This window comes from Dendroctonus ponderosae, unplaced genomic scaffold (assembly GCF_020466585.1).
Source record: "Dendroctonus ponderosae isolate FM_Combo_2020 unplaced genomic scaffold, Dpon_F_20191213v2 Dpon_F_20191213_1, whole genome shotgun sequence".
Classification (NCBI taxonomy): Eukaryota; Metazoa; Arthropoda; class Insecta; order Coleoptera; family Curculionidae; genus Dendroctonus; species Dendroctonus ponderosae.
The window spans coordinates 48,436,612-48,459,422 of NW_026017110.1; the positions used below are offsets into that span (position 1 = coordinate 48,436,612).

Here is a 22,811-nt window from a genome sequence, read left to right on the forward strand (position 1 = left end):
ATTTTACCGGTTAATTGCTGAGTGTAATCCAAATTTATTTTCAACTTTATGTGGATTCTCATTGTGTGTTCGTGTAGTGTGTGTTTTTTTAAAGTTTAACGGATAGACAATGGAGAATGGAGCTCAAGTTTCCAAAAAGCAGGAAAGCATTATTAATCTAGAAATCCTTAACTTGAACTGATTTGAATTTTCGAGAAACATTGTTTCCAATCATAATCAGTTCTCGGTTAGTTCCAAATTTACAGCAAAATTTCTTCATAGATTTTCAAGCGTTTAGATGTTTCGTCCCATTTCTTCTCTGTGTCTTTCGTGTTCCACATTTCCATTGACCCGGGATTCCTATTTGATTCTTATTGTGGTGTGATATTTCGCTATTTTGTTCGAAATCAAATTTTCACTTCAATTTTCATCTCTTCTTTATCACTGCTATTGTTCGAGGTAATTTCTCTTCATTGTCTGAAATATTTGCCACATGATTACTTCAACAGATTTCTCAAAGATTTTCCTTCTCATTATTTAATTTGATTTCTTCAACTGTTCTTGATTTAGTAAACGCTTTCAAATTATTTAAGTCACATCCACATATAACTAGACGTTCTCTTCCTAACTGTCTTAGGCTCCATTTTTGTTTTACTCTTTTTGTAGCTTTAAGTTTTTGCAATTTTTCTCATTATTACTAACTATTCCAAGCTGTTTTCCGACGTTTCCTTGAATACTTGTTTTTAGAAATTCCAACATTTAATTTATTTTATATATTATATATATTAGGTATTAACGTCCATCTATTAATGTAATTTTCATAAATCTCCCGAAGAGAATTTGCTTTTTGCCTTTCTTATTTTATTCCTTAACTTCAGGAATTTACACAGTTTGGTACATTTTTTTAAACTATTGCGCTTATAATTAACATTTAGATTATTTTCTGAAAATTGTTTCAAAACAGAATCTAATGTTTCTCAATCATGAGTTTGTGTTGAATTTTAAATCTGATGATGGCGCTGTTGTCTCGCCGAAACGTAATATGAAATAAACGATATCAACATTTTTATTTCACATTTTGACTGAAGCCCAGGAAAGAAAAAATATAATAAGAAGTACACGCAGTCAGAGTAACAAATCAAAATAAAGTTACTTTTATTGTCATTTTTCTTCACTAGAATTTTTTCCTCTTGTTTCTGGCATCGTAGATTGACGTATGAATAGTTGTCTTATTCAGCTAATTTCGTCCTATTTTTTTTCAAAAATCTTCATAATTAGTTGGAGTTTTTTCGGAAAATTTATTATCTTAACCAGCGGCTTGTTTTTTTCGATTATTATCCCCAGTTTTTCTTTTCCATTTCTACTTTTACTGTAGTGTCATATAAGTTTGCTACTTAAGCATTTTAAAACGTTTTCGCATTGACCTGTTTGTCGTTTCCTTCAACCGACTGTTTAATTCACTTCTCCGTTAGTTGCTTTAGAGATCGTTTGCTTTTATTTCCAAGACACTGTTTTCAAACTACAAAAATGTTTTTGGCATTATTCTGTACATATTAATCTCAGTTGTATTTATTTTCTGTCTTCTACTTTCAGTTGTTTCTGTTAATTTTCCAATAGTTCTTACTGTTTTGCTTGTAGTTAAGAGGTTTCTTGACACTATTCAAGTTCTCGTACTTTTAAACTTTTGTTAAATTATTTGCAGTTTAATGTTATACATGTTTCTCTTCTTTACAAATTTGTAAAGCTGTATTTGGTGTTCCGAAAGACAAAAAACTAAAACTATCTATTAAAGAGCGCATTTAAAAGAAATACATAAATTAAACACTTTTTAAGGTTCTTTAGGTATGCAGACTCGGAGCAAATTTGCTGCGTTATTGCTAAATAAACACTTCAAAGTCGTTTCCCTGTAGTTATCTGTAAGAAAGACGAAGAAATGATCGTCTCGCCAGCACTTAATTTTCTAATTGCATGCTGATTTTCTTCTATATGTTAATTATACTTGTGCAACCCCAAATAACCATGGTTGAGATGAATTAATTTTTCATATAAAATTCAATTTTCTAAAATTAAACTAATATCAAAAGGTTAGTATCAGTTAAAAACCTGTTTATTAACTGCGATTATTTTTTCTATTGCCTCTTAACACTGTCTTCGACTTAAAAATCGAGGACAAATTGTGCGAATGACGTCAAATCTGCAACCTGAAATTGAATTCAATTGAGAGGCATTGACGCCATTAAAGATGATTTGTTAAGCAAACAGAAAAAGAAAGGACAACATAAATTATTGCAACAATACAAGCCTACTATATTATTTATACAACTGATTATCGGTATAGTGGTTTTCGTCGGTTTGTGCATAAATAACTTGTTTATTAAACTGAATTTCTGCTTTTAAAGGTACTAAGTAAGTACTGAATGGATGGCCACCAATAGCAATTGATTAAGTGGAAGTTAAGTTAAACACCTTCATTTTTTCCTCACCTGCGCTTTTATGATTCATTGAAACCAACTCACATTAATATGAGTTAACTTGTTTGTTGCCTAAGAGATTTTTTAATGTGAAGGACATTAAAGTTTTATTCAGTTTCCTATTTCTTTTTCTTTTTTAAGTTTATGTAATAATACTGATTTTTCTTTTTTCTCGAATGGTATAATGCGGCTTTCGATAAGTTTAGCATTACTTTTACCGTGAGTGATCCTGGCCAACCTATTTAGATTTTGCACTGTTTTTCCAATTTTTTTTTAACCAGCAAAACGTTGCGTGTGATCCTGGCCAATCCATATATAGACTTCGGGCTGTTTTTTCCAAATTTGAAAATTGTAGAACTTTCTTTTTGCTAAATGATCCGTGGTACGGACTTTCAGGGGTTAGGATCCGTCCAAATAATTGCATTTTTTATTATTTAATCGATTTACTGCATTATTGGAGCAGGTTAAAACGTTGCGTGCGATTAGATTTCGGGCTGTTTTTTTTCAAATTTAATTTCGTGTAAGAAAGATTACGTTGTTATACGGGTTTGTTAAACAAACCCAGGCCTTTAATGATTATTTTCATTTGCTTGTAAATATATGGGTATTTGTTTAAATGCTTGTATAATATGAATAATTTATTTTATAAAAGTATACAAAGTGCATATAAAGATATTTGCACCTTGTGAGTTTGATAATGTTGGTGTATTCGAATATTCGAGTTATGACTAGATATACTTATTCGCTTTTTGAATATTCGAATACTCCAATACTCGAATTATTCAGGTTTGATTCCGAGCCCGAGTGTCGTCTACTATTTCCTGTATGGACGTAATTCTGCTAAGTTTTGAACCACTTTTGAACCTTGAATCAATTACATTTTTGTTTGCACTGTGATTTCCTACTTTGGTGGCAGTTGGGCAACATGGCTGACCAGTATGCAATTTTCTGCTGCGCGTACCGTGCGTACGGGCATGTCCGCGTGTCCCAGCAGACTGTAGGGTAAAAATTTACCCCTGTTACCCCCCGAAAATACGCCTCAATAGCCCTTGGAAGGCGCCTCTGCTGCGATGAAAACTGCAGGATTAGTGCAGGTACGTCATAAAGCACGTTAAAGTTCATTTGTTGTCCTACATGACTTGATAATAAATATTGCGGCGCTCTAGGATTAAACCGGTTAGTGGCGCTCCGGGCTTCAATCAACGTGATTCTTTGGACAAAATATCCCCCCTATATGGTATGTTCTGTGATTCTTTGTTAAATTTCGTGCAGCTTTTGAGTTGTCTTTATCTATGAGTGTATACCCACTTCAACACTTTTGCAAAGTTTGGGAGTTTTCGCAGACGTCAAGCAATCATATCAACACTTCAGGTTTTAGGGCAAATCAATCAGGACGGTATTACATCTCTCTTTGATAGGAGCAACTTCGTATTCGTTGTCTCTGTTCTTCTCGTCAGTTGTCAGTAAAACCCAAAAATTTAATTATTTCCCGAATCGAAAACTTGTCTCCTTTGGCATCTTCCTTTCGCATCAACAGCCCCGTATTTATCTCTCTCTCTCTCGTTTTTCTTTTTCCGCGCAGTGCTCCATAGTCATGGATACTTTGACAGTGACAATGCGATTCCAGGTTAGGTTATGTGCGATGTCAGAATTTTGAGGATAACGACTAAGGTGCCACGATGTTTTTTAATCGCGTTTACCGATAAATAAACGAAACGATATGAAAAGTGCAGGTTAGATGAGTGCGATGACTGGTGCTCCACTATACAGGGCATTAAACGTGCTTGTGCACTCGTTATTCACGATATATCAGTGGTTGGTTGCTTGGAGGAAGCAAGGCGGTGTATTTGTCGGTGCTGGTCACGAGTTTGATGATGTTGAGGCGATTCGGTGTTTGGAAAAGGAAATTGCGGTGCAGAACAAGATTCCCAAACATCTGACAGTGCTGCTGGGCCAGGAAGAGCCTTCTTACCCAGACCTGGCTAATATTGTCCTCTGGTCAATCAGCCATCGCATTCGTTTTCTCAGCTTCTATGATTATCAAGGTAAAACACCCATTAACCGGGGGTAAATGCTTAGGAAAACCAACCATTTGATTCTAGGTGTTCTGTGGAAGCACCGGCACAAGCTGGAGGCCGCAATTAGTGAAAAAATCCCGCACAAAGACAGCGTTATCTGGCACAACCGACGCAGTTTGCCGTGCCAAGAGAACGGAAATGGGCTTCAAAAGAGGCTTAAACCATTGGCAGAAAACGGCAAAGTTCATGTAACCATTCACCTTAGGATAATATCCCCGCAAAATGGAAGGCAGAGCATTGTGCGATTGGCGCAAGATTTGTGCCAAGACGCACAGGCAGGAGAATGGACGATTGAAAGCCTGGACCAAAAGCTGCGGGCGGAATTCGAGTTTCCCGACCCCGATTTGGGGCTGAGTTGCGGCAATTTTTTGAGCCTCCTGCACTATCCGCCGTGGCAGATACGGGTGACCGAGTTTCTAAGCATTAAAACACACCATAGGATTAAGTACAGACAGTTTTTGGAGCAGCTGAGCATTTTTGCAAGCTGCGAGCAAAGGCTGGGTCGGTAGTTAGTCGAATTCCAGTTGTACATATTTATTACTACTATACAATTAATTCTACTCCCTGGTTGCATTATTGGCTCCCACGTAATCGGTTCATACAATGTCTCATGCTGATAAGCGAGTATTTTCATATCAATTGATTATTTTTATTAAATGGTCCGCACATGTTCAAGCGTATCGCATTTCTATAAATCGGGGTTCATTAATCGTTCAGAGTAGGATGTTTTTGCCGTGTCAACGGGCTTTTTAGCTGAAAAAGCCTGCAAGATATGAAGCAAATCACATTGAAAGCGGTTCAGTCAGTATCAAATGATCCCTTTTGTGGATGTGGTGAATACATAGAGGGTAAAATATGGCTTTTGCCCACAAATAAATTCCTGGCACCTGCCGCCCCCGAAATGCAGGCAACCAGCATAACAAAGCAAACAATGTCTGTACTGACATTGCCAAACACAACAGAAATGTTTGGTTAGTTTAATTGTCTTATCAACGGTGACAACGGTGCAGAAAAATAACACTTGAGATCTTATGCGGGAATTTAAATAAAACAGGTGGTTTGATAGACTTTAAGTGAAAATCGGTGAAATGTTGCCAGAAGGCATCAATTTGATTGAGGACTACGGGTTCAGGAGCTCCCCAGAGTCATGCAGTGACAAGTCCTTCAGCAGCACAGGTAAAAAGGAGAGGATTTAAGCCTCAAAGTGCATTGACTAGTGGTTTGGTTGTAGATCTTGCTGACAGCATGTCCGAGGAGGACTTTATGACCCAACTATCCTCCTCCTTGGACATTCCCCTGCTGCTTAACGCAGGGGAGGATGAAATGGCCGTATTGAATTCATTTCTCGATAAATCTCCCGATGAAATCCTGTCCGAGATTAAGGACTCTCCGGTTCGTCTTTTTGACGACGATTTGGAGGGCAAGGAGTTTGATTTTTTCGTCGACAAGCCGCCTGACCAACCGCCAGCTTGCCCAATGAACGATCCCTCATACTTCAACTACTTTCATTCTCTGAATGGAGCCTTAGCTGAGCATTTAGTTAACATTGATGACGACATTGGCCTAAAATCGGAGCTGCATTCAGAAGAGTCCTGTTCATCTACTAACTCCATTGAGCCTTCAACGCCTCCTCCAGTGATAGCCAAACGGGCCAACCCCCCCACGTTCTTTTCCACTGATGTGACCGCCAATAAAATTAGTCAAGCGCCGATGAGAACAGTGAAACCCTCCACGATTCAGGTGGTGCCTCAGGCGAAGCTGCCCATTAAAAGAGTGCCAATTAAGCCAAAGTACACCCTACCAACCAAGGGTTCCAACATTGTTCTGATTAAAAACGTGAAAAACGAGTTTGCAAATAAAGCCAGCCAAAACATAGTGCTTCTGGACAGTATTCCCGTAAATAACTTCAACTCGTTGGCTCCTGTGACTGTAAATATTCCCAATTCGTCAATATGTAGTAGGAACAATACGGAGCTTGATCCACGGGTTTTAAAACGGCAAGAAAGAAGGATCAAGAATCGGGAGTCCGCCAGCATATCCAGGAAGAAGAAGAAGGACTACTTGAACTCCTTGGAGGAGCAGGTTAAGCAGTTGTCAGCCAAAAATGCTCGGCTGGAGCAGGAAAACAGCTCCCTAAAGCAGAGGCTGGCGTTCTTTGAATCGGCTGGAAACTGCCGGTTCAGTATGGCAAAACGCGCTAAGCCCGCTTTGTTTCTTTGCGCCGTCCTCCTGCTTGTGGGTTTTAACTTCAATCTGGCACGGTAAGAGATCTAGGTCACCAAACATTCAGTAGTAAAGCAAGCCCAAATTTCCCCAGCATCTTTGAGGTGAAAACCGCCAAGTCTGGAGACACCAACTATCCGAAATTGCCAGATCATTTCAGCAGGAATCTGCTGTGGGCTGATGAGGATTCAATGAACAACCTGAACTTGAATCGGACGTACTTTTCATCGCTCACCATGTGTCCCGCCTCAATTAATCAAACGGAAAGCGCTCGACTGCTGCTAGAGCTTGAAAGGTTTGACACCACTCAGATGGGTTGAGAAGCGCAGTTTGAAAATCCGGTTGGTTTTTTAGGTGGATCGGCAAGCCGAAAGTCACCAAAGCTCCGGTCAGAGCGGCAGCGAAGCCAGCCAGTAAAAAGGCGCATATCAAGCGGAAAAAACTGCGTCTGGACTCGTCGCTCGCCCAGTATCGAGGCAGTAATGGGGCGCAAAACGACATGAAAACCGAACTAGAGGTTTTCAGTCCCAGGCTTGACCAGTTGTATTCGGAATTTTACCAGGCAATAAATCGGCGGGACGACACCTTCTATGTGGTGTCCTTCAGCGAGCAGCACATGCTGCTTCCTGCATTGTACCACAACAACACCAGACGTCCCAAGATGTCCCTGTTGATGCCCTCGATGTTCCACAATGGTTAGTAGACGCTCCAGTTTAAAACTAGTCAATCAGTGAAACTGCGAATTTTTTGCATTGTTCTAGAAACCTCCACACAAACTTATGTTCAGCTCATGCAAATTGACTGCGAAGTTCTGGACACCAAGCTGGTCAACGTGAAATATGGGACTATACCAAGACCGTATCGCCACTATGGGAATTCGAGTCATCGGACCGAGGCGAGCGGAAGAAGGGCCGATAATATTTCCACTGTTAAAAAATATGACCCTCGAGGAACGTACAAGCCCTACGTTTTAAGCAAGAACCTCTTAAAGGGCACTGACGACAGTGAATAACTTCAGTAGAATTTCAATTCATATTCCTTTATGGAAGCTCTCAAATATCCGGGTAAGCGTCTTTTAGTGCTCGTTATTCTGGTAAAGCGTTAATATCGTTACTGCTATTGTTTGCAGATTTTCGAGTCCTTCACTTTTAGACTTAGGGCGTGTTGGGCGATAAGCACTTTCAATATGGTGTAGGTAATTCTTAACTAGCTCACTTTGCAATATTTAGCTTCTAGTATGTTTGTTATTTCTAAATAGTTTACTGTATTATTAAACAAGCCCAATTTCACAGTTAATTAGCCATAAAGCTCCCAGCGAATAGAGAAAAGACAAATATCACCATAATGATGAGTTTTTATCGTTGAAAGCCCGTTGCATAACTTTCGAGGATTTATCGCGATAGATTATAAGCGTGCGGTTTGCGATAACGCATTTTGAACGTTATCGCTCAAGGTAGGAACACTTGAAAAAATTTCCTGTGTTTATTCTATTTAATACTGCTTGTTCTAAGTACAATTGTGCCTTTGCAGGCCACGTTTGGTTTTGAACAATTTCCGGCATAATCCGCATTGAACTGGCTCAACTTGTTGATGAGTTTGCAGGTGCTCTTTGAGTCCATCCATTCGGGCAAACGTTTTGCCGCACTTTGAGCACTCAAAGGGCTGCAGGCCTGTATGCGTCCTTTTATGCTGCTCTACCCGATACCTAAAAGCGCGACTTTTCGATTATCACTAATACATGCTAATCGAGCCCAGGCTCGACTCACCGCAGGTTGAATCTCATGTCACAAATATCACAGGCAAATTTCTTGTCTGGTTTGTGCACCCTGTGGAGATGGTCGCGCAAGTTGCGGAAACTCTTGAATATTTTCGGGCAATATTCGCAGATGTACGTCCCGTTCTCATGGGTGGAAAGGTGAATTCTTAGGGAGATTGATGTGTTTCCTGCGAAGTGGCACTTGTCGCATTTATAGAGCTTTTCGTTTTTGTGAATCTTCAAATGCAGGTTGAGGGAGTTTTTGGTGCCAAACCCTTTGCCGCAGGTGTCGCAGAAATGTTCCTTAATTTTCATATGAATGGCCGTAATGTGCTGGTTGAGCAGCGGCCCGCAAGTGAACGTTAAGCCGCAATGAGGGCATCTTCAGAGGGTTACATTAGACTTGAGCCAAGGGCTCAAGGAACGTGTCGTTACTTACTTGAACCTATCTGTGTGCTTAACTAGATGCTGCCGCATATTTATTTTTTTCACGCTGGTTCCGCAGATTTTGCACGGGATTTTATGCAGTTTTTCGTGCCCTACCAACAGCAACTTGCTGTTGAACTTCTACAATTGATGTGATTAGTCATTTAACTCGGACATTCGATTCGCTTACCATCGGACACAATTCGCATGCATATATCGCATCTTTGTGCGTGGTTAGATGGTCCAAGTAGTCCGTGTAGTACTCGAAGGCTTTGCAGCAAAACCCACAAGTTGCCTTCTGAATGTTCGCGACAATTATTTGATTTGGCTGTTTATTTTTTTAATACCTACAGGTTGTTGTGGTTCGTTAGGGCAACTCTCCGATTCGAACGACGGTTCTTCTTGGGCCAAGTAATTGGATTCTAGCACTACTTTCGTCTCCAAACACGTGGTTTTGAAGCTGTACCAACTGTCCACCTTGGCAACGCACGGGAGACAAACCAGTTGGGAATAGGGGTCGTTTGGGGCTATCTAGGGGTCACCGTTGCAATAGATCAAAGGCAGTTTTCGCCTGGTTTCCTCACCTTAATGCCCACGCATTGTTCAATGTTTTTTAGCAGGTTCGGGTGCTGTAGAACCTTGGTTCTTTGATCCCCGGTCGACAGGCAAAGCCTGCAAGGTTCCATTTCGTAAATTAACGTGATTGTTTACGACCTAGAAACAACTGGTTTTTTTTTAGATTGTTTTTGTTTATTTCACGGCGCCTTTGATACCACTACAGGATACCACAAAATATCCCCCATATCCCAGGGGGTATGTTCTGTGTTTGATACTTTGATTGGCGGCGTAGCACGATTGGGTGAAAGGTATGCAACATTGATGACTTATATGTGGTTTTTCGAGTTTCGGTTTTTTGTACATTTTATACGGAACGTTCAATTTTGCTGGTATTCACCAGCGGGTTTGAGATAGTTTTTCGAAAAATGAATGAACATTTGCGACAAAGGTTTTGAGGAAATTGTACGTAGCAACACTGCAGTTTGCGTAGTGTGGCGAATTTCACCAATGGCAAAAAACTTGGTTATGTTATTTGACGTTTGAATGTAAATAAACAATTGCAATTAGGAAATTAGCTAAATAAGTGCTAGCTTTAATTCGGTTCTGGTTTGTAGAATTACTTAGAATAGTGCGGTGCACAAGTGAATTTAAAGCCACGAAACTGTGTTTATTAGTTAAAAAATTGTTTTTACACCTGACAACGCTGAGAATAAATTAACTGTATGTTCCAGTTGAATAATAATAGTTGCCAGTCATTCTTTATTACTCAGACTCACAAAGTTTCTGACGTGGAAGTTCCCAGTCCAGTTAACCCTGTAGTTTGCAACATTGAAAACATCAATATATCGACGATTTTTCGCTAAATAATCCAGCACTGCCATTAATTTTCAACTGTTTATCGCCAAATCAATATTCGAATTATCGTCGCCCAAAGAGAATTATGCAACTGCCTGCGGCAAGCCGTTGAGAAGAACAGATTGATCAACCGCCTAAGGTAAATATTAATACACTTTATAAAAGCGTAGCCCAATTGGTAACTTTTAGGTGTGAGAGCACAAAAATGACCAGTATTCACTCGGAGAGTATTGCGGAAGTGCATGAGATGCCCCTGGCTGAAATAATCCGGCCAATTCCGCCGATTTTGGACGAAAAAAAGGTGGAATCACTGATGCGGACCATCATGAATCCAGCCACAGCGCCTGAAGTGCCCCCCATTGATGTGCTTTGGATAACTGGTCGAGAAGGGGGCAACTACTACTATTCCTTTGGGGGTTGCCATCGATTCGAAGCCCACAAGCGGTTAAAAACTGAGCTTGTGAAGGCCAAACTAGTGAAATCCACTATCGACGACTTGAGGGTTTATCTTGGATCCAGCACGCCGGAGTTGAAATAGTTCTGCAGGATATTAGACATTAAACGCAAGTTTTCGTTTCAATCCATTACATCATCGGCTTCCACAATAATTCTAATACTTTCATCGTCGAGGGTTTCTTGCATCGCATCGTCGCTGTTCGTTTGTTGATTTTCCTGTTCATCCGCCTCAAGCTGCTCCATTTCTTTAGCCTTAGAAGTGTATTTCAGGTAGTAAATGTAGTCGTCAAGGTTCTTGAGTATTTCGTGCAGCGTGTCCATGCTGGAAATCGATCCAAGTCGGGCAATGTGTCTGCACTTCTTTAGGATAATGTCGTATTTGTTTTCACTATCAAGTTCGCCATCTTCAGTCATTTTATCCGTGTAATCGGACAATGGGTGTAAACGGTTGCGCCGTTTGGGCATGAGCCGACTAAAAACGTCCTCATTCACTGGATGATTGTGCCCATTCATTATGTTGTAAACTTCGAGAAACTGCCCATTTTCTGTGGCTTTCAAACTAATGGAAGCCGGACAAGACACGTCGAATTGACGGGCCAAGGACCTAAACGATCGAAAACAACCGGTAAAATCAGCGCGTTTTGTATAACTCAGTAACAGACCTTCGGTTTCGTTTCCCTGTGCCTCTCGGCCGGTTTTTTTGCGAATAAAAACACGCATATCGCAAGTGGTAGAACTCCAATTCGGGATTCATGGGGCGTTTGACTTTTCGCTTGGCTGCTTCTAGTGTTCGACTGTCTCTCTTGGAAAATCTTACCAAATTCTCCCTTGAAGTGTCGTCCAGTTTTTCCTTGAACTCTGCGAACGAGCTGAACTGGTCGCCCACTTGGATGTCCAGTGGGACATGTACCATTTCTTCACCACCGTTTTGCACTTCTTGATTCTCATCCTGATCCTCTTCAAAGGCTTCCATCTCGTCCATTTCATTCCCCATTTTTCCTTATGTGTGTTTTTTAAGACTTTGAGTGAACTAGGTGATGTTTTTCGCTTAACCGATTTCTCTTAGTGATTAGAGTTGATTTGGCGCTAATTATGCGGCATTTTCGACAATTATTAGTTGAGAAATAGCTGCTAATATCAACAAATTGTTAACCTAGATTCTGGACGTCAATTTTGATGGCTGGCGCCCTCTCAGTGAGTGCGTTCCACAGTTGCAAGAACTGTTAGGATTTTGAAGTGATTTTTAATTAATTCATTTGGCCGTATTTGCAATTGTTAGCTATCTGGACGAGTTCGGATATTTTTTTGTAAATATATGCCTTATACTCTATTAGCAGTTGTTTTCTTATTATTTGCCCTGTTAGGCCACAAGCTATTTTGGAGGCAAGGCGGCTTTTATTGTGTAGCAGGCACATTTTAGTCAATTTTTTTTGCATTAATCAAGCTTTTTCTTTAAGTTAAAGCAAAGCAAAAAGGGCAGGAATACTGCCGTCACCTTGCGTCTCTTTCCCGTTTGTCCTCAATTGATACTAGAAAGTAACTGTTGTACAATTTCTTGTTTCGCGGCGTTCTCGCTCGCACTCATGGATAACGGCGCCAAAAGTGCTAGTCCTCTCAGGTTCCCATCAGAATCCTAGTTCGAAACTAGAAAGTAACCAAAGCTGATTTCTAACAGTTGCTCAGCCTGAAGTTGCAGCTTTTTTGTCGCGAGTGTGCTGTGTTGTTTTTGGAGACTGAAAGTGGACTGTATTTGTATATATCGGTTTTAATTTGTTTAATTTGAAGAGTAGATGAAGGTAAGAAGCCCGTGAATGCCAAAGAGCCGAGTTTGGTTGATGGAAGTGGAAAAATCGGCCAACTTCGCCCGAATATGGATACGATCTATCTCCATTTTAGCTGTAGCTAAATCCTGCGTCACTGGTGGTAAACAAAAGCTGGTCCTTATTCCATCTCATTGAAAATTCGGCAAAAAACTGCCTTCTTCCACCAATACAAGCACACCGTTAGTTTGCAAGGGAATTTCGAATAATTGTTTACAGGGTCACGGTGTGGGTTCTTTGAACTCTTATTCCAACCTGCCATTCATTGAGGCTTCCCTTTACAGTCGATTTGACCAGCGGCATTCATTTATTTGAGGAAATTTTTCAGTTTCATGGTTCACAACAATTGAACCAATGCAATGATTTATGGGGAGTTTAATGAACCACCCTGTATAGTGAGGTGCTTTCAAAGACTATTCAGAAATTTTTCCCGCAATAGGCAGCGGTTCTTTGGAAATCACCTGTTGCATAGTTTGAAAAAAATTAGTCTCATCACTGAAACTGGCAACATCCAGAAGACACAAAGATCTTCACACTAGCTGTGATTATATCAAGGCACTAGAACTAGAGTTTTCTAACTGCGAAAGACTCTGCAAACAACCAGCCTACGAATGGACAAATAAACGTGTTCTTGGGAGCACAATTGCTAAAAAAACCATACGAAATTTGACTATTTTTCCTCCTGAAACGGGCTAGAATCAATCAAATCAATCAAAGTCAACCAAGCCCTGCTCTCTTTATCTTTATCATCTTCGTTTAACACTTCTTAGGCTTTTTTGCATGTTTTGCAAGCGCTCATTATTAATTGAAACTTTCTTTTTTGCAGGATAAACTATGCCTCGAAATCCAAACGACAAATATGACCAATCCACATCATCGTATAACGTGTCGGGAGTGCAACGAAAGACGACTTACATGTCTGCTGAAGATCAAGCCAGTGGAAAGAAATCCACATGGACTGAGCTTGAGATAACAGGGGTTATTCATAATCTAGCTCCCAGCTTGTTTCAAATGGCTCATTTGACAGGTAGGGCGAACCTTTGTGGTAGTGTGGAACGCATTTCCTGTTGCCATTAAAGGGCATGAGCGAAAATGCCGTAGTCAATTAGATATCGTTATTCTTGGCAGGTTGGCGAATGCGCCTATTTGCAATCTCACCCTGATTGTCGTTGACAAACGGTTTGTGTTGTTCCAGGGCTATTTCTAAAGAGCAACTCATTGCACCGAATCCCTCCCGAAATTTGCCAATTGAGCAATCTTCGAAATCTGGACCTGAGCCACAATAAATTGCGGTCGCTGCCAGCTGAATTAGGGGATTTGATCCATTTAAGGTGAGCAGTCGGGGCTTGTAACGCCGAATTTCCCATCTATTCCACAGTTTTTAGGCTGTGTCACCCTACCTTCCTTAATGGCCTGTGGCATTATCCATGTGTCTTTACAGTTCCCCAATATCCTCATTCTTTTATTTTGCAATGTGCGTATTATTCGTAAAGTTTTGTAAACGTAACGTAACAGTAAACGTTTTGTCTGGTTTCTTCCAGGGAATTACAACTTGGATACAATCTGCTTAGAATTCTGCCTTACGAGCTCGGAAAGCTCTTCAACCTGATGACTTTGGGACTGACCGGAAATCCACTGAGCAAGGACATTATGAGCTTGTACAATGAACCGAATGGGACGCATCGGTTGCTCACATTCATGCTGGATAACTTGCAAGGTAGGTCCGTTTATATCATATTTGGCTGAAATGGGGACACGTTGTGACCGAGTTGCACACGACAGGCTGTGCGCCTTTCCCCGTCTAAGTAGAATTATTCGGACTTAATTGAGATTTAACGAGCTTAAGTATAGGGATAGTACAACTAGTGCCAGCCAATCAGTATCTCACATTCTTTAAATCACTGCTCGGACGTCGATAATCCACACGATGCCAATTTGCTGCCTTATTCAGCAAGCACTTTCACGGCCTAGTAACTTAACAAACATTCTCATGCCTTTTCGAGGGCGATCATCTACACGACAGTCTCATTTTGTCATAGAAATGGCACGCGTGTTCACATCGGGTTTCACATTTTACACAGACAAATTCTTCTCGAGGTAAAATCAGGTCATTCCTGCTGCGGAAGATTGTTGTGGCTGCGCCCTCAAAACGTTCACCTTTGGCTTAATAAAACTTTAAATACTTTGTTTTGCACAATAAATATTGCGAGTGTGAGAGAATGAAACTACATGAGACCCGGACGATTAGGATCAGAAGACGTGCCGACAATATCAAATGTTTGGAAATTCTTCTTCGCTCAGTCATCTGTTGTGGAAGAACGAACGTGTGCATGCAAACAAACATATTAGTCACCCGTTGCAACAACGTGTTGTGATATTTCTGGTTTGCCGTGCGGTTTTTTCGTTCTCCTGTTGATTTCATAACAAGTTTTTTTGGGGGCACGTGCGAATACATCAAGCAGGAATGCAATGGACCGAAGCCGTTTGAGTGCGCCAAATCTGAATAAATTCATATTTAGTTTGATTAGTTCTATGTCGACGGTTATTGCGAAAGGCACGGAAATCCTGCCAGCTTGATTACTTCCTTCATCTCGGCAAAAACTAGAATTTGTTCAGAATTCCTGTTTGTTGTTAATGAGGCCTTTTCCAAGGGACAGTGGGAGTTTTATTGCTTTTTATAGGCGGGATTTGGAAAATTCCTTAACGGTCCATCTAAGGCCGTAGAAAATTGCAATTTTACCGAAACATAGACAGAAGGTGTTTTTATATGAGGCCCAAGTGAAAATTAGCCAGCAAGGCTGGTTTTTGAAAAATTATTTTTTTAAGAACTCCTGATTTTAACTTTGAAAATTCCTGGAACTTTGAAAATTCCTGGACGACTTGACCTAAGCCCTAGAAGGTTGCAATTGTGTATACACATGCTCAAAGGCAGTTTCGTTATTATGCGCAAGTGGAAATTGAATCAAACGACTAGTTTTCCCGAAATTCATTTGCCAAAGAACCGAAGCCGTTTTCGCGACTTTCTCCGAGTTCGATGAAATTAAAGCCCCATTCGCAACACCTTTCACCTGTTGTTTACATTCTGCGTATGCATCAAAGCCATTTATTCTCCTGCATTAGAAAGGTTTTTGCGATTGATCTTCAGTTGTACGAGGGTGGAAATATCGGTGTTTGGCCTGAGATCAATTGGAATGAGTGTGTTTGTTTTTGGACACAAGTCGGGATTAGCGAGCTTCGCTACGGTCCTGCAGAATGCTTTATGACTGAAACCGTTCCTAATGCACGTAATTGTAAGCTTGTCGTGTCCACTAAACTCGTTAGTCATGTTATCGTTTTGTCTATGACAATGTTGGATACTACTGCGGTTTCCAGTGCCCGTCTTAGACGATAATTGCAGGCGTAAAGCGACAGGCTTACGGTTTCATTAATACGGTATTATGGCAGGAATTTGCATGGGAACATTCGTTTTGGCGCTAACTGCTTCATTATCTACAATTTTTTCGGTTTTTTCGAAGGAAAACTGTTTGCTGATTTTCTAGCATTTCTCGCTGAATAATAATGCGCAATCGACATTTCCGATCGGCACGTTTTGCCGTGGTTAATGAATACCAAATGGTAACTCCCCTTGGGCTTACCCACCTTGCTGGAGCTGGGCGTGCGACTGTTGAGATGGAAATTATCAAGTTGTGTAACGTATTATTTTACATTGCGTCATGGCAGATATTCACCTGCTCATTGTACGTTAATACATCGCTTGGAGCGTTTGCAAAGTTAGGGAGTGGAGATTATTTAACAGCACTGTTTGCCCATCGATGTGCCTCTTCTTCGATTTTACAACCACCCATTTCCTATATGGCAAAAGTCCACAATTCCAACCAACTGGCAGCCTGTCTGCGTTCATTAATACGAAATCTAAATTAGGTATCGGATCTTCTGACCCGTAACATTCAGATTTTCAGCCAGAGAGGAGAAGTGCTGCACGTGGATTGGCGTGAACTGTCCAAGCCAAGCCAAGTGTATCGGCTCACAATGAGCACCGGGACGTCGGAAGTTATTAAATCCTGTTAGTTTCAACTCGGAATTTATTGCCTTCATTCGCCACTAAATCTCGTTTTTTTCGCTGCCCCTTGTCCGAAGCTGCAGTTAAGTTGTTGCAGTTTGATTGCTTGCTTCTTCCCGTTCTCTGCCGCTTTTTATCACCGGCCGAGTGCTGGTTATTTGAAGGATCAAACTCTTCAGTCGGGAATGGAATGGAAAAACAATGGTTGCAACATTAGCACTGAAAGGCCATTGAAATTTCAATAAAAATGTGTAGTAATTGTCAATTGCGAAATGAATTCACAATAGCGAGGCCGAAAAACGGATTTCGGATAAATCTAGCAATCTTATTGTTGTATTCGGGCTTAACAAATACAATGGATTTAAGCAATATTTGGGTCTGTTGTCGTGGAAGATTTGATTCCACTAATGTGCAAAGCAATGTTTTCTTCGTCGGCACGTTTCCATCTACCAATTAATCATTTTGCAGTTATTTTCGACGGTTGATGAGAGAACTCAAGCCGGTAATGAGGCACCTACTTGCCCAAACTGCCGCAAAAATGTTCATTAAATTTTAAGACTATGTTTGAATGTTTCCATTTACCGTTGCATCAAATTTTTTTTAGTCTAGTTGTTTTTAATGCACTTTAATTAGTCACCGTGTAGCGAAGGAAGCCAATCTCCACTCGTCATATTCACACGATGTGGAGATAAATGGCCTAAGAATGTATATGGGAAAATTGTGTCATGGGTTCCAAGAATTTGAATAAATGGTGGCGATTTAAAGTAATTGCCATTATTTTTTTTTCAACCAGTTGAGTAAATCGAGGCAAAGCGATTTGTGGTTTATTACAACGAAAACTCACCGTTCACTCGGATTTATGCCCTTTTGTCTGCTTTTTATCGCTGTTTCCATTAGCAGGATAATGTTTTGGGTTCCACGCCGGCTTTTACGACAATTTATGTCGGTTCTGGTCTGAAGTTGTTACCAATTATACCCTTGGCTCGATTTATTTGACTAGGAAGTCGGGAAAAATTGTAGTTTTTGGGGGTGGACCAAGTTATTTGAAAATTCGCCAAAGTTCGGAAAATTTTACAATTTAATTGGATAAGTTTGCAGTTGAAGACGTTCACGGCCGGTCAAATCACATATAGAAATGTTTTTCGGGCTTTGAAGCCTTGGTTCATGGGAATTTCTTCCTGACGTTTCGTCCACCACTGCGGTGGACATTATCAAAGGCGATAAGGCAATGGGCGAAGTGATCTCCATTGCTTTCCGACTACCACTCGTTCAACAACTTTTTTTCTTGATTTTGAACAAATTTATTAAAGTTTTACAATACTTCTTACTGCTACTTATTCTACGGATCCTTAATGCTAACATCTTGTTGTTATAAATKACATCGTATGGCGGTTCAACTACTGGATCCCCTGTCGTATTTATAGCAAGAGCGCAAAGTCGTATTATTAGCAAAATTGCAGATCTGTTTTCTTGCGTCCAAGCCTGGTTGAGCGCGAATTAAAAAATCGCGGAAATTGGGAAATTTTCTCAATTTTTTGATAACTTTGCGTTTTTGATTAAAAATTTAGTTTTGTGATCGGTTTTTGAAAAAATCTTATTAATTTTCTTAAAAAAATGGGAGAAATTTATTTTCGTTTTTGTTCCAAATTAGACGCTGAAAAAGTTTTTGTAAAATTTCTACAAAGCTATAGGTTTATTTTGTAATTTTTCGCGTAAAAGACCTCCAGATCGTCAGTATTTTTAAGTGAAGCTCTACAGTCTTCAGAAAAATGGAGGTGACGAGATTTCCAAATATTTTATTATAAACTTTTGCTGATTCTATTCGTTTTTTGATAGAAAATTATTTGATTCTTGTCCCAAATTCGAGGCTGAAAAGGGATTTCGAAACTTTTTACAATGGAACGAAGGACGCGAGAATTTTACTAAAATTTATTTCATAATTTTTCTCTGAAAATACCTAAAAATTGTCAGTATTTATAAGTTAAAATACGTTTCGGTGTTTTCCACCATCATCAGTTTCTATGTGTTATTTGCGTAGAGAGAATTGTTTAAAAAACTGTGCTAAAACTGGAATGAGCTGAAATTTTACAGAAACTTTAAAGATCTTCAGAGTGATGAGGGCGTCGAATTTTCCTAATTATTTTTTGTAAAATGTTGCTCTCTGGTCGTTTTTTCAAGATGATCTTAATTACTTTCGGTGAAAAACTGAATAAAATTATTTGGTTTTTGTGCCAAATTTGCAGCTGAAAAGGGTTTTCTAAAGCTCCTTGCAAACCGATGAATGAGGCGAATATTCTAGCAAAATTAATTTTCAGTCATTTTTGGCTGAAAAGACCCCATTATTGCCAAAAAAGAAGAAAATAATCAGAAAATTATATTTTTTGCGTTTTTGTTCTAAAACTTTTAGTTTTGTGAGATCGGTTATTGCGACAACCTTAATAGTTTTCGGGAAAAAACGGGATAAATTTATTGTCGTTTTTCTGCCGAATTCGACTCCGAAAAAAGTTTTGTAAAATTCCTACCAAGCTATAAATATATCTTGTATTTTTTCGCGTAAAATACATCCAGGTCGTCAGTATTTTTAAGTCAAACTCTACAAAATAGAGACAAAAAATTCAGTCAAAACTAAAAAACCAAATTTTTTTAACAAACTATATTTTTCAGAGTAATAGAAGTGACGAGTTTTCCAAATAATGTATTATAAATTTTCGCTGATTTGGTTCGTTTTTTGAAAGAAAATTATTTGATTTTGTCCCAAATTCGAAGCTGGAAAGGGACGAAGGAGGCGAGTGTTCTAATAAAATGTATTTCATAATTTTTCGCGAAAAATACCTTAATATTGCCAGTATGTTTAAGTGAATCTGTAGAAAACTGAGCATTTAGCAAAAAGAGTAACTTTGCTAAAACTGGAAAATTCTGAAATTTTCAAGAAATGTTAAAAATATTATTGATAAATGGCCCTTAAAATAAATCTTAAAACAAGTAAAAAACGTAATCAACATTTTCCCAGCAGTGGAACTAAGTTACTGTGCCGGTGCGTTGGGATGGCGCACCAAGTCATTTGCGTGGCACTGCGCCAACTTCTAAAAATGCATTGAGTTACCCAGGCTTAGCTTGAATTGAAAAATTTGCGAAAATTTGAGAAATTATTTCAATTTATTTGAAAAGTTTGCAGTTTATCGAACCAAAAGTGTCTTTTTCAATGGTCTCATTCGCCCGCAAAATTGTAGAGATTGTTTCTTGCGTCCAAGTAAGGTTGAGCACGAATTCAAAAAATCGCGGAAATGGGGAAATTTTCTCATTTTTTTTTAAGTTCGCAGTTTATTAAAGCGAAAGTTCCATCGTGAATTGAAATTTCCAGTTTCTTTATTGCGGAGTAATTTTGACAAATAGGTCCCTCAGACCTAATCACGCGAGAATGAAAAAATCGGCACAAAGCGCGGTTTTTCGAAACTTTTGCTAACATTTCTTTCCTGAACTTGTCGGTTTCTCAATTTTCCCAATTATTTTCTTTTTTTATTCCTATTTCTCTTCACTTTATCCTCAAATTTAGTGAAATGGGAATTGGAAACTCACCGAGTGAAACCAGCGATTTTTTCAAAAAATTGTCTTCTAAGCTACTCATAAAGGAGTATCGGTGTGAACGAAAATCTTAACTGTTCATCGTTTAATGTTTTAATTTTATCATTTTTGTTCTTTCTCCTTCAGTGATTCGATTATGTGATTTTCGAGTTAGATAAGCATCTTTAAAGCAAGAAAGTGCCTAGAAAATTCACTGCAGGAAACCTGAAGTGAACGTGTACTACCTCAAATCTAGAAAAAATGTTCATTGCTTAATTTCACCACATATTTCTAACAGTAAGAGCGGCCACGACTGAGATCTGTGATAACCACGCGAAAACAAGCAAAGATTCGTAGGTTGAAACTGCGTTTGTTTATTTGGGGCCTTGCAGGCATGGACTCACCACAAAAGTTACACAGCTTCCAAAAAGCATCCATATTTTCCTTCAACCCTTGTTTAGGCCAATTGCCCACTTTTCAGGCCAATTGATGCCAAATATCTCGCGTCTTGAGACCCTTTATCTTAAGACTTCGAGTCGCCCATCGAAGTGAAATTTCCAAGTTATGTTTATCAGTGAAAAGCCAACAGGTGATAGATTTGGTATATGGTTGTTTACAAGCGGCTACGCCTCTGTTTCGAATCCCCGATGTGATGGTCCGATTGCGCCTTGGCTTAGATGCAACAAAGAAAATAAAGAAGCGTTAGCATCTTTTAATTCAACGAAAGATAAGACCCTCCAGAAAGGAAAATATATCGTTGTATTCATGGGGCAGTGCACGCAACAGGACGCGGAGGTTCTTTCATACCCAACCGAAGATTCTTATCTTTTAATTCTTCTATACGGGTCGCATCGGAGCAACGGGCATTATCACTTCGGTTGGAACCGGCGAGATTCTTTCCCCTTTTTCAAGCAAGTGGGATGAGCTCGGTCCGCTCATGAGGAACCTCATAAGTTGTGCTTAATCAATGTCAATGACAACGCTCGAAGATGATGCTTCAGCAGTGAATAATAATGCTTAAATTCGCGTGAGTTTACGCGAAAAAAAATCATCGACGACTAATAAGTAATAGCTGGTTGAGCTGGGGCAGCTTTATGTACTGGTATTATCGTTTCGCATCGCATGTACGGTTAATTAAAACTTTTTCCCGGCGAAAACACTTAATTCCAGACGGCGTTTATCTCTAGGAATCCAATTCATTTTCCTAATCTTCCGATCGGCGCACCGTGAAGTCCACGTGTGCGTGCAACTTCGTCAAGTTATTTTCTACATAACGAAATAACGAAAACAACAACAGCAACCGAACTGGAATGGAAACCTTAATTACGGACTTTTGGAGAATTACCATGTTGTTTGCCGTTTTTTCGGCCAATAACGGTCTGGGCAGTTTGCACGTGACAACGACTATTTCGACTTCAAAACCGTTGAATGTGCTGGTTGAATCATTCATCATTTGGCGAAAAGTGCAACTTTAGCCTTCTGAGCCTTATTTGCTTAATTTGCCGGTTAGCCTTACTTGCATTCTGATGGTGTGGAGGCTTCAATAACACCTGTCTGTGTTATGCGACGATAAGACCCTATAAATTTCAATCTCCGGCTGTAATCGAGGGCAAAAGTACTTTTATTTTCTACCAAGTGTGGGCCGTTCTTCGTGGAACTTTCTTAATGGAAACTCATTGCACACGTTGAAAAATCAAATGAAATTGCTCGTCTACCCTCAAATGAGGAAAAGCTGGTTGAGATTGGCGTTTTACTTACTTTACAACTACAAAAGTAGGCAAGATGGAACGTTTATTTTTGGTTCATTAAATGGAGAAAATCCAGCTCTACAAATGAGGAAGCTTCGGTTCCGGAAGAGTATTGTTGGTATTTTTGGCTATTTTTCGAAAACTGTTCCGTGGTGCAGCAAGTCATCCAAGTTCCTAGCCCTTATTCGAAGTTGAATTGTCACAAAAGTAGGCAAGAGCGAACATTTATTTTTCATCCATTTATTTAATAGACTAAATCAATCTCTACCAATAAGGAAATTTATGTTTTTGAGGAGTATTTCTGTAATTTTTGGTGATTTTTTGAAAACTGCCCCGCAGTGTCAAAGACAACCAAGTCCCTAGTTCTACTTCAAACTTGAATTATCACAAAAGTTTGGAAGAGCGAACGTTTACTTTTGATCCATTAAGTAGATAAAATCAAGATCTGCAAATGATAAAATTTCGGTTTCAGAAGAGTATTTTTGTAATTTTTGGAGAATTTTTGAAAATTGCCATGTAGTGCCCAAGTCAATCAAACTCCTCGTCCTTCTTCAAAATCGATTTACCACAAAAGTGGTCAAGAGCAAACGTTTATTTTTTATTTATACATGGTGTCCCAAAAGTAATGGCACAAAACAAAATGGCGGATTTCTGGCGTGAAAATATGATGATTTAACATAACTTACCTTAGTCCAAAAGTTGACGGTTGCCGACATACAGGGCGTCAAAGTTACATTTTAATTTCAGTTTTTCGTTATTCTACTTTGAACGGAGCTGCATATTTCAACGAAATTTGGTATACAGGGGTTTTTGAGCATCA

The 22,811-nt window shown here is 39.5% G+C and overlaps 5 protein-coding genes across 9 annotated transcripts in view; 4 read left to right on the forward strand and 1 right to left on the reverse strand.

Moving 5' to 3' along the window:
• Positions 1-3,405: 3,405 nt before the first annotated feature.
• Positions 3,406-5,088, forward strand: LOC109535846 (dehydrodolichyl diphosphate synthase complex subunit nus1). The gene is made up of 2 exons (XM_019901860.2): positions 3,406-4,495; positions 4,553-5,088. Exons 1-2 carry the CDS (start codon positions 4,189-4,191, stop codon positions 5,035-5,037), a joined length of 792 nt encoding a protein of 263 aa, XP_019757419.2. The 5' UTR covers positions 3,406-4,188; the 3' UTR covers positions 5,038-5,088.
• Positions 5,089-5,171: 83 nt separating this feature from the next.
• On the forward strand, positions 5,172-8,096 carry LOC109535843 (cyclic AMP-dependent transcription factor ATF-6 alpha). Of its 2 annotated transcripts, XR_002171769.2 has the most exons (6): positions 5,172-5,704; positions 5,760-6,789; positions 6,846-7,046; positions 7,106-7,446; positions 7,513-7,815; positions 7,881-8,096. XR_002171769.2 is itself a non-coding variant. In XM_019901857.2 (5 exons), the coding sequence occupies exons 1-5, from the start codon at positions 5,617-5,619 to the stop codon at positions 7,761-7,763; spliced, it is 1,911 nt and encodes a 636-aa protein (XP_019757416.1). In that variant the 5' UTR covers positions 5,172-5,616; the 3' UTR covers positions 7,764-8,096. The 2 variants fall into 2 exon arrangements, 1 of the variants encoding a protein (XP_019757416.1); XM_019901857.2 differs by having other exon boundaries at positions 7,513-8,096.
• Positions 8,097-8,219: 123 nt separating this feature from the next.
• On the reverse strand, positions 8,220-9,945 carry LOC109535844 (zinc finger protein 239). The gene is made up of 6 exons (XM_019901858.2): positions 9,518-9,945; positions 9,285-9,464; positions 9,124-9,231; positions 8,947-9,074; positions 8,518-8,889; positions 8,220-8,456 (listed from the first exon to the last, which is right to left on the reverse strand). Exons 1-6 carry the CDS (start codon positions 9,617-9,619, stop codon positions 8,258-8,260), a joined length of 1,089 nt encoding a protein of 362 aa, XP_019757417.1. The 5' UTR covers positions 9,620-9,945; the 3' UTR covers positions 8,220-8,257.
• A 430-nt stretch (positions 9,946-10,375) lies between these two features.
• On the forward strand, positions 10,376-10,926 carry LOC109535847 (sulfiredoxin-1; the record flags this gene model as incomplete). Its single annotated transcript, XM_019901861.2, has 2 exons — positions 10,376-10,485; positions 10,536-10,926. Coding segments are annotated over 2 exons (459 nt in total), but the record flags the coding sequence as incomplete, so codon positions are not given.
• Positions 10,927-12,448: 1,522 nt separating this feature from the next.
• Positions 12,449-22,811, forward strand: part of LOC109535848 (CCR4-NOT transcription complex subunit 6-like) — a 48,173-nt gene continuing 37,810 nt past the window's right edge. Inside the window, exons 1-5 of one of the 4 annotated variants that reach the window (XM_048660555.1) lie at positions 12,449-12,598; positions 13,449-13,649; positions 13,818-13,953; positions 14,008-14,109; positions 14,164-14,339. In XM_048660555.1, coding sequence (XP_048516512.1) covers positions 13,457-13,649; positions 13,818-13,953; positions 14,008-14,109; positions 14,164-14,339 — 607 coding nt within the window. In that variant the 5' untranslated portion in view covers positions 12,449-12,598; positions 13,449-13,456. Of the gene's footprint in view, positions 12,599-12,635; positions 12,726-13,448; positions 13,650-13,817; positions 13,954-14,007; positions 14,110-14,163; positions 14,340-22,811 lie in introns of those variants that run through there. The other 3 variants (XM_048660569.1, XM_048660560.1, XM_019901862.2) reach the window with 3 other exon arrangements.

Coding starts and splice junctions, on each gene's coding strand:
- LOC109535844 (XM_019901858.2), bottom strand. CDS start 9,619: ATGGAACCTTGCAGGCTTTGCCTGTCGACCGGGGATCAAAGAACCAAG. Junction 9,465..9,517: donor AACAATGCGTGGGCATTAAG/GTGAGGAAACCA, acceptor GGTGACCCCTAG/ATAGCCCCAAACGACCCCTA. Junction 9,232..9,284: donor CTAACGAACCACAACAACCT/GTAGGTATTAAA, acceptor GCGAACATTCAG/AAGGCAACTTGTGGGTTTTG.
- LOC109535846 (XM_019901860.2), top strand. CDS start 4,189: ATGAGTGCGATGACTGGTGCTCCACTATACAGGGCATTAAACGTGCTT. Junction 4,496..4,552: donor CAGCTTCTATGATTATCAAG/GTAAAACACCCA, acceptor ATTTGATTCTAG/GTGTTCTGTGGAAGCACCGG.
- LOC109535843 (XM_019901857.2), top strand. CDS start 5,617: ATGTTGCCAGAAGGCATCAATTTGATTGAGGACTACGGGTTCAGGAGC. Junction 7,047..7,105: donor CTGCTGCTAGAGCTTGAAAG/GTTTGACACCAC, acceptor TTGGTTTTTTAG/GTGGATCGGCAAGCCGAAAG. Junction 7,447..7,512: donor GCCCTCGATGTTCCACAATG/GTTAGTAGACGC, acceptor GCATTGTTCTAG/AAACCTCCACACAAACTTAT.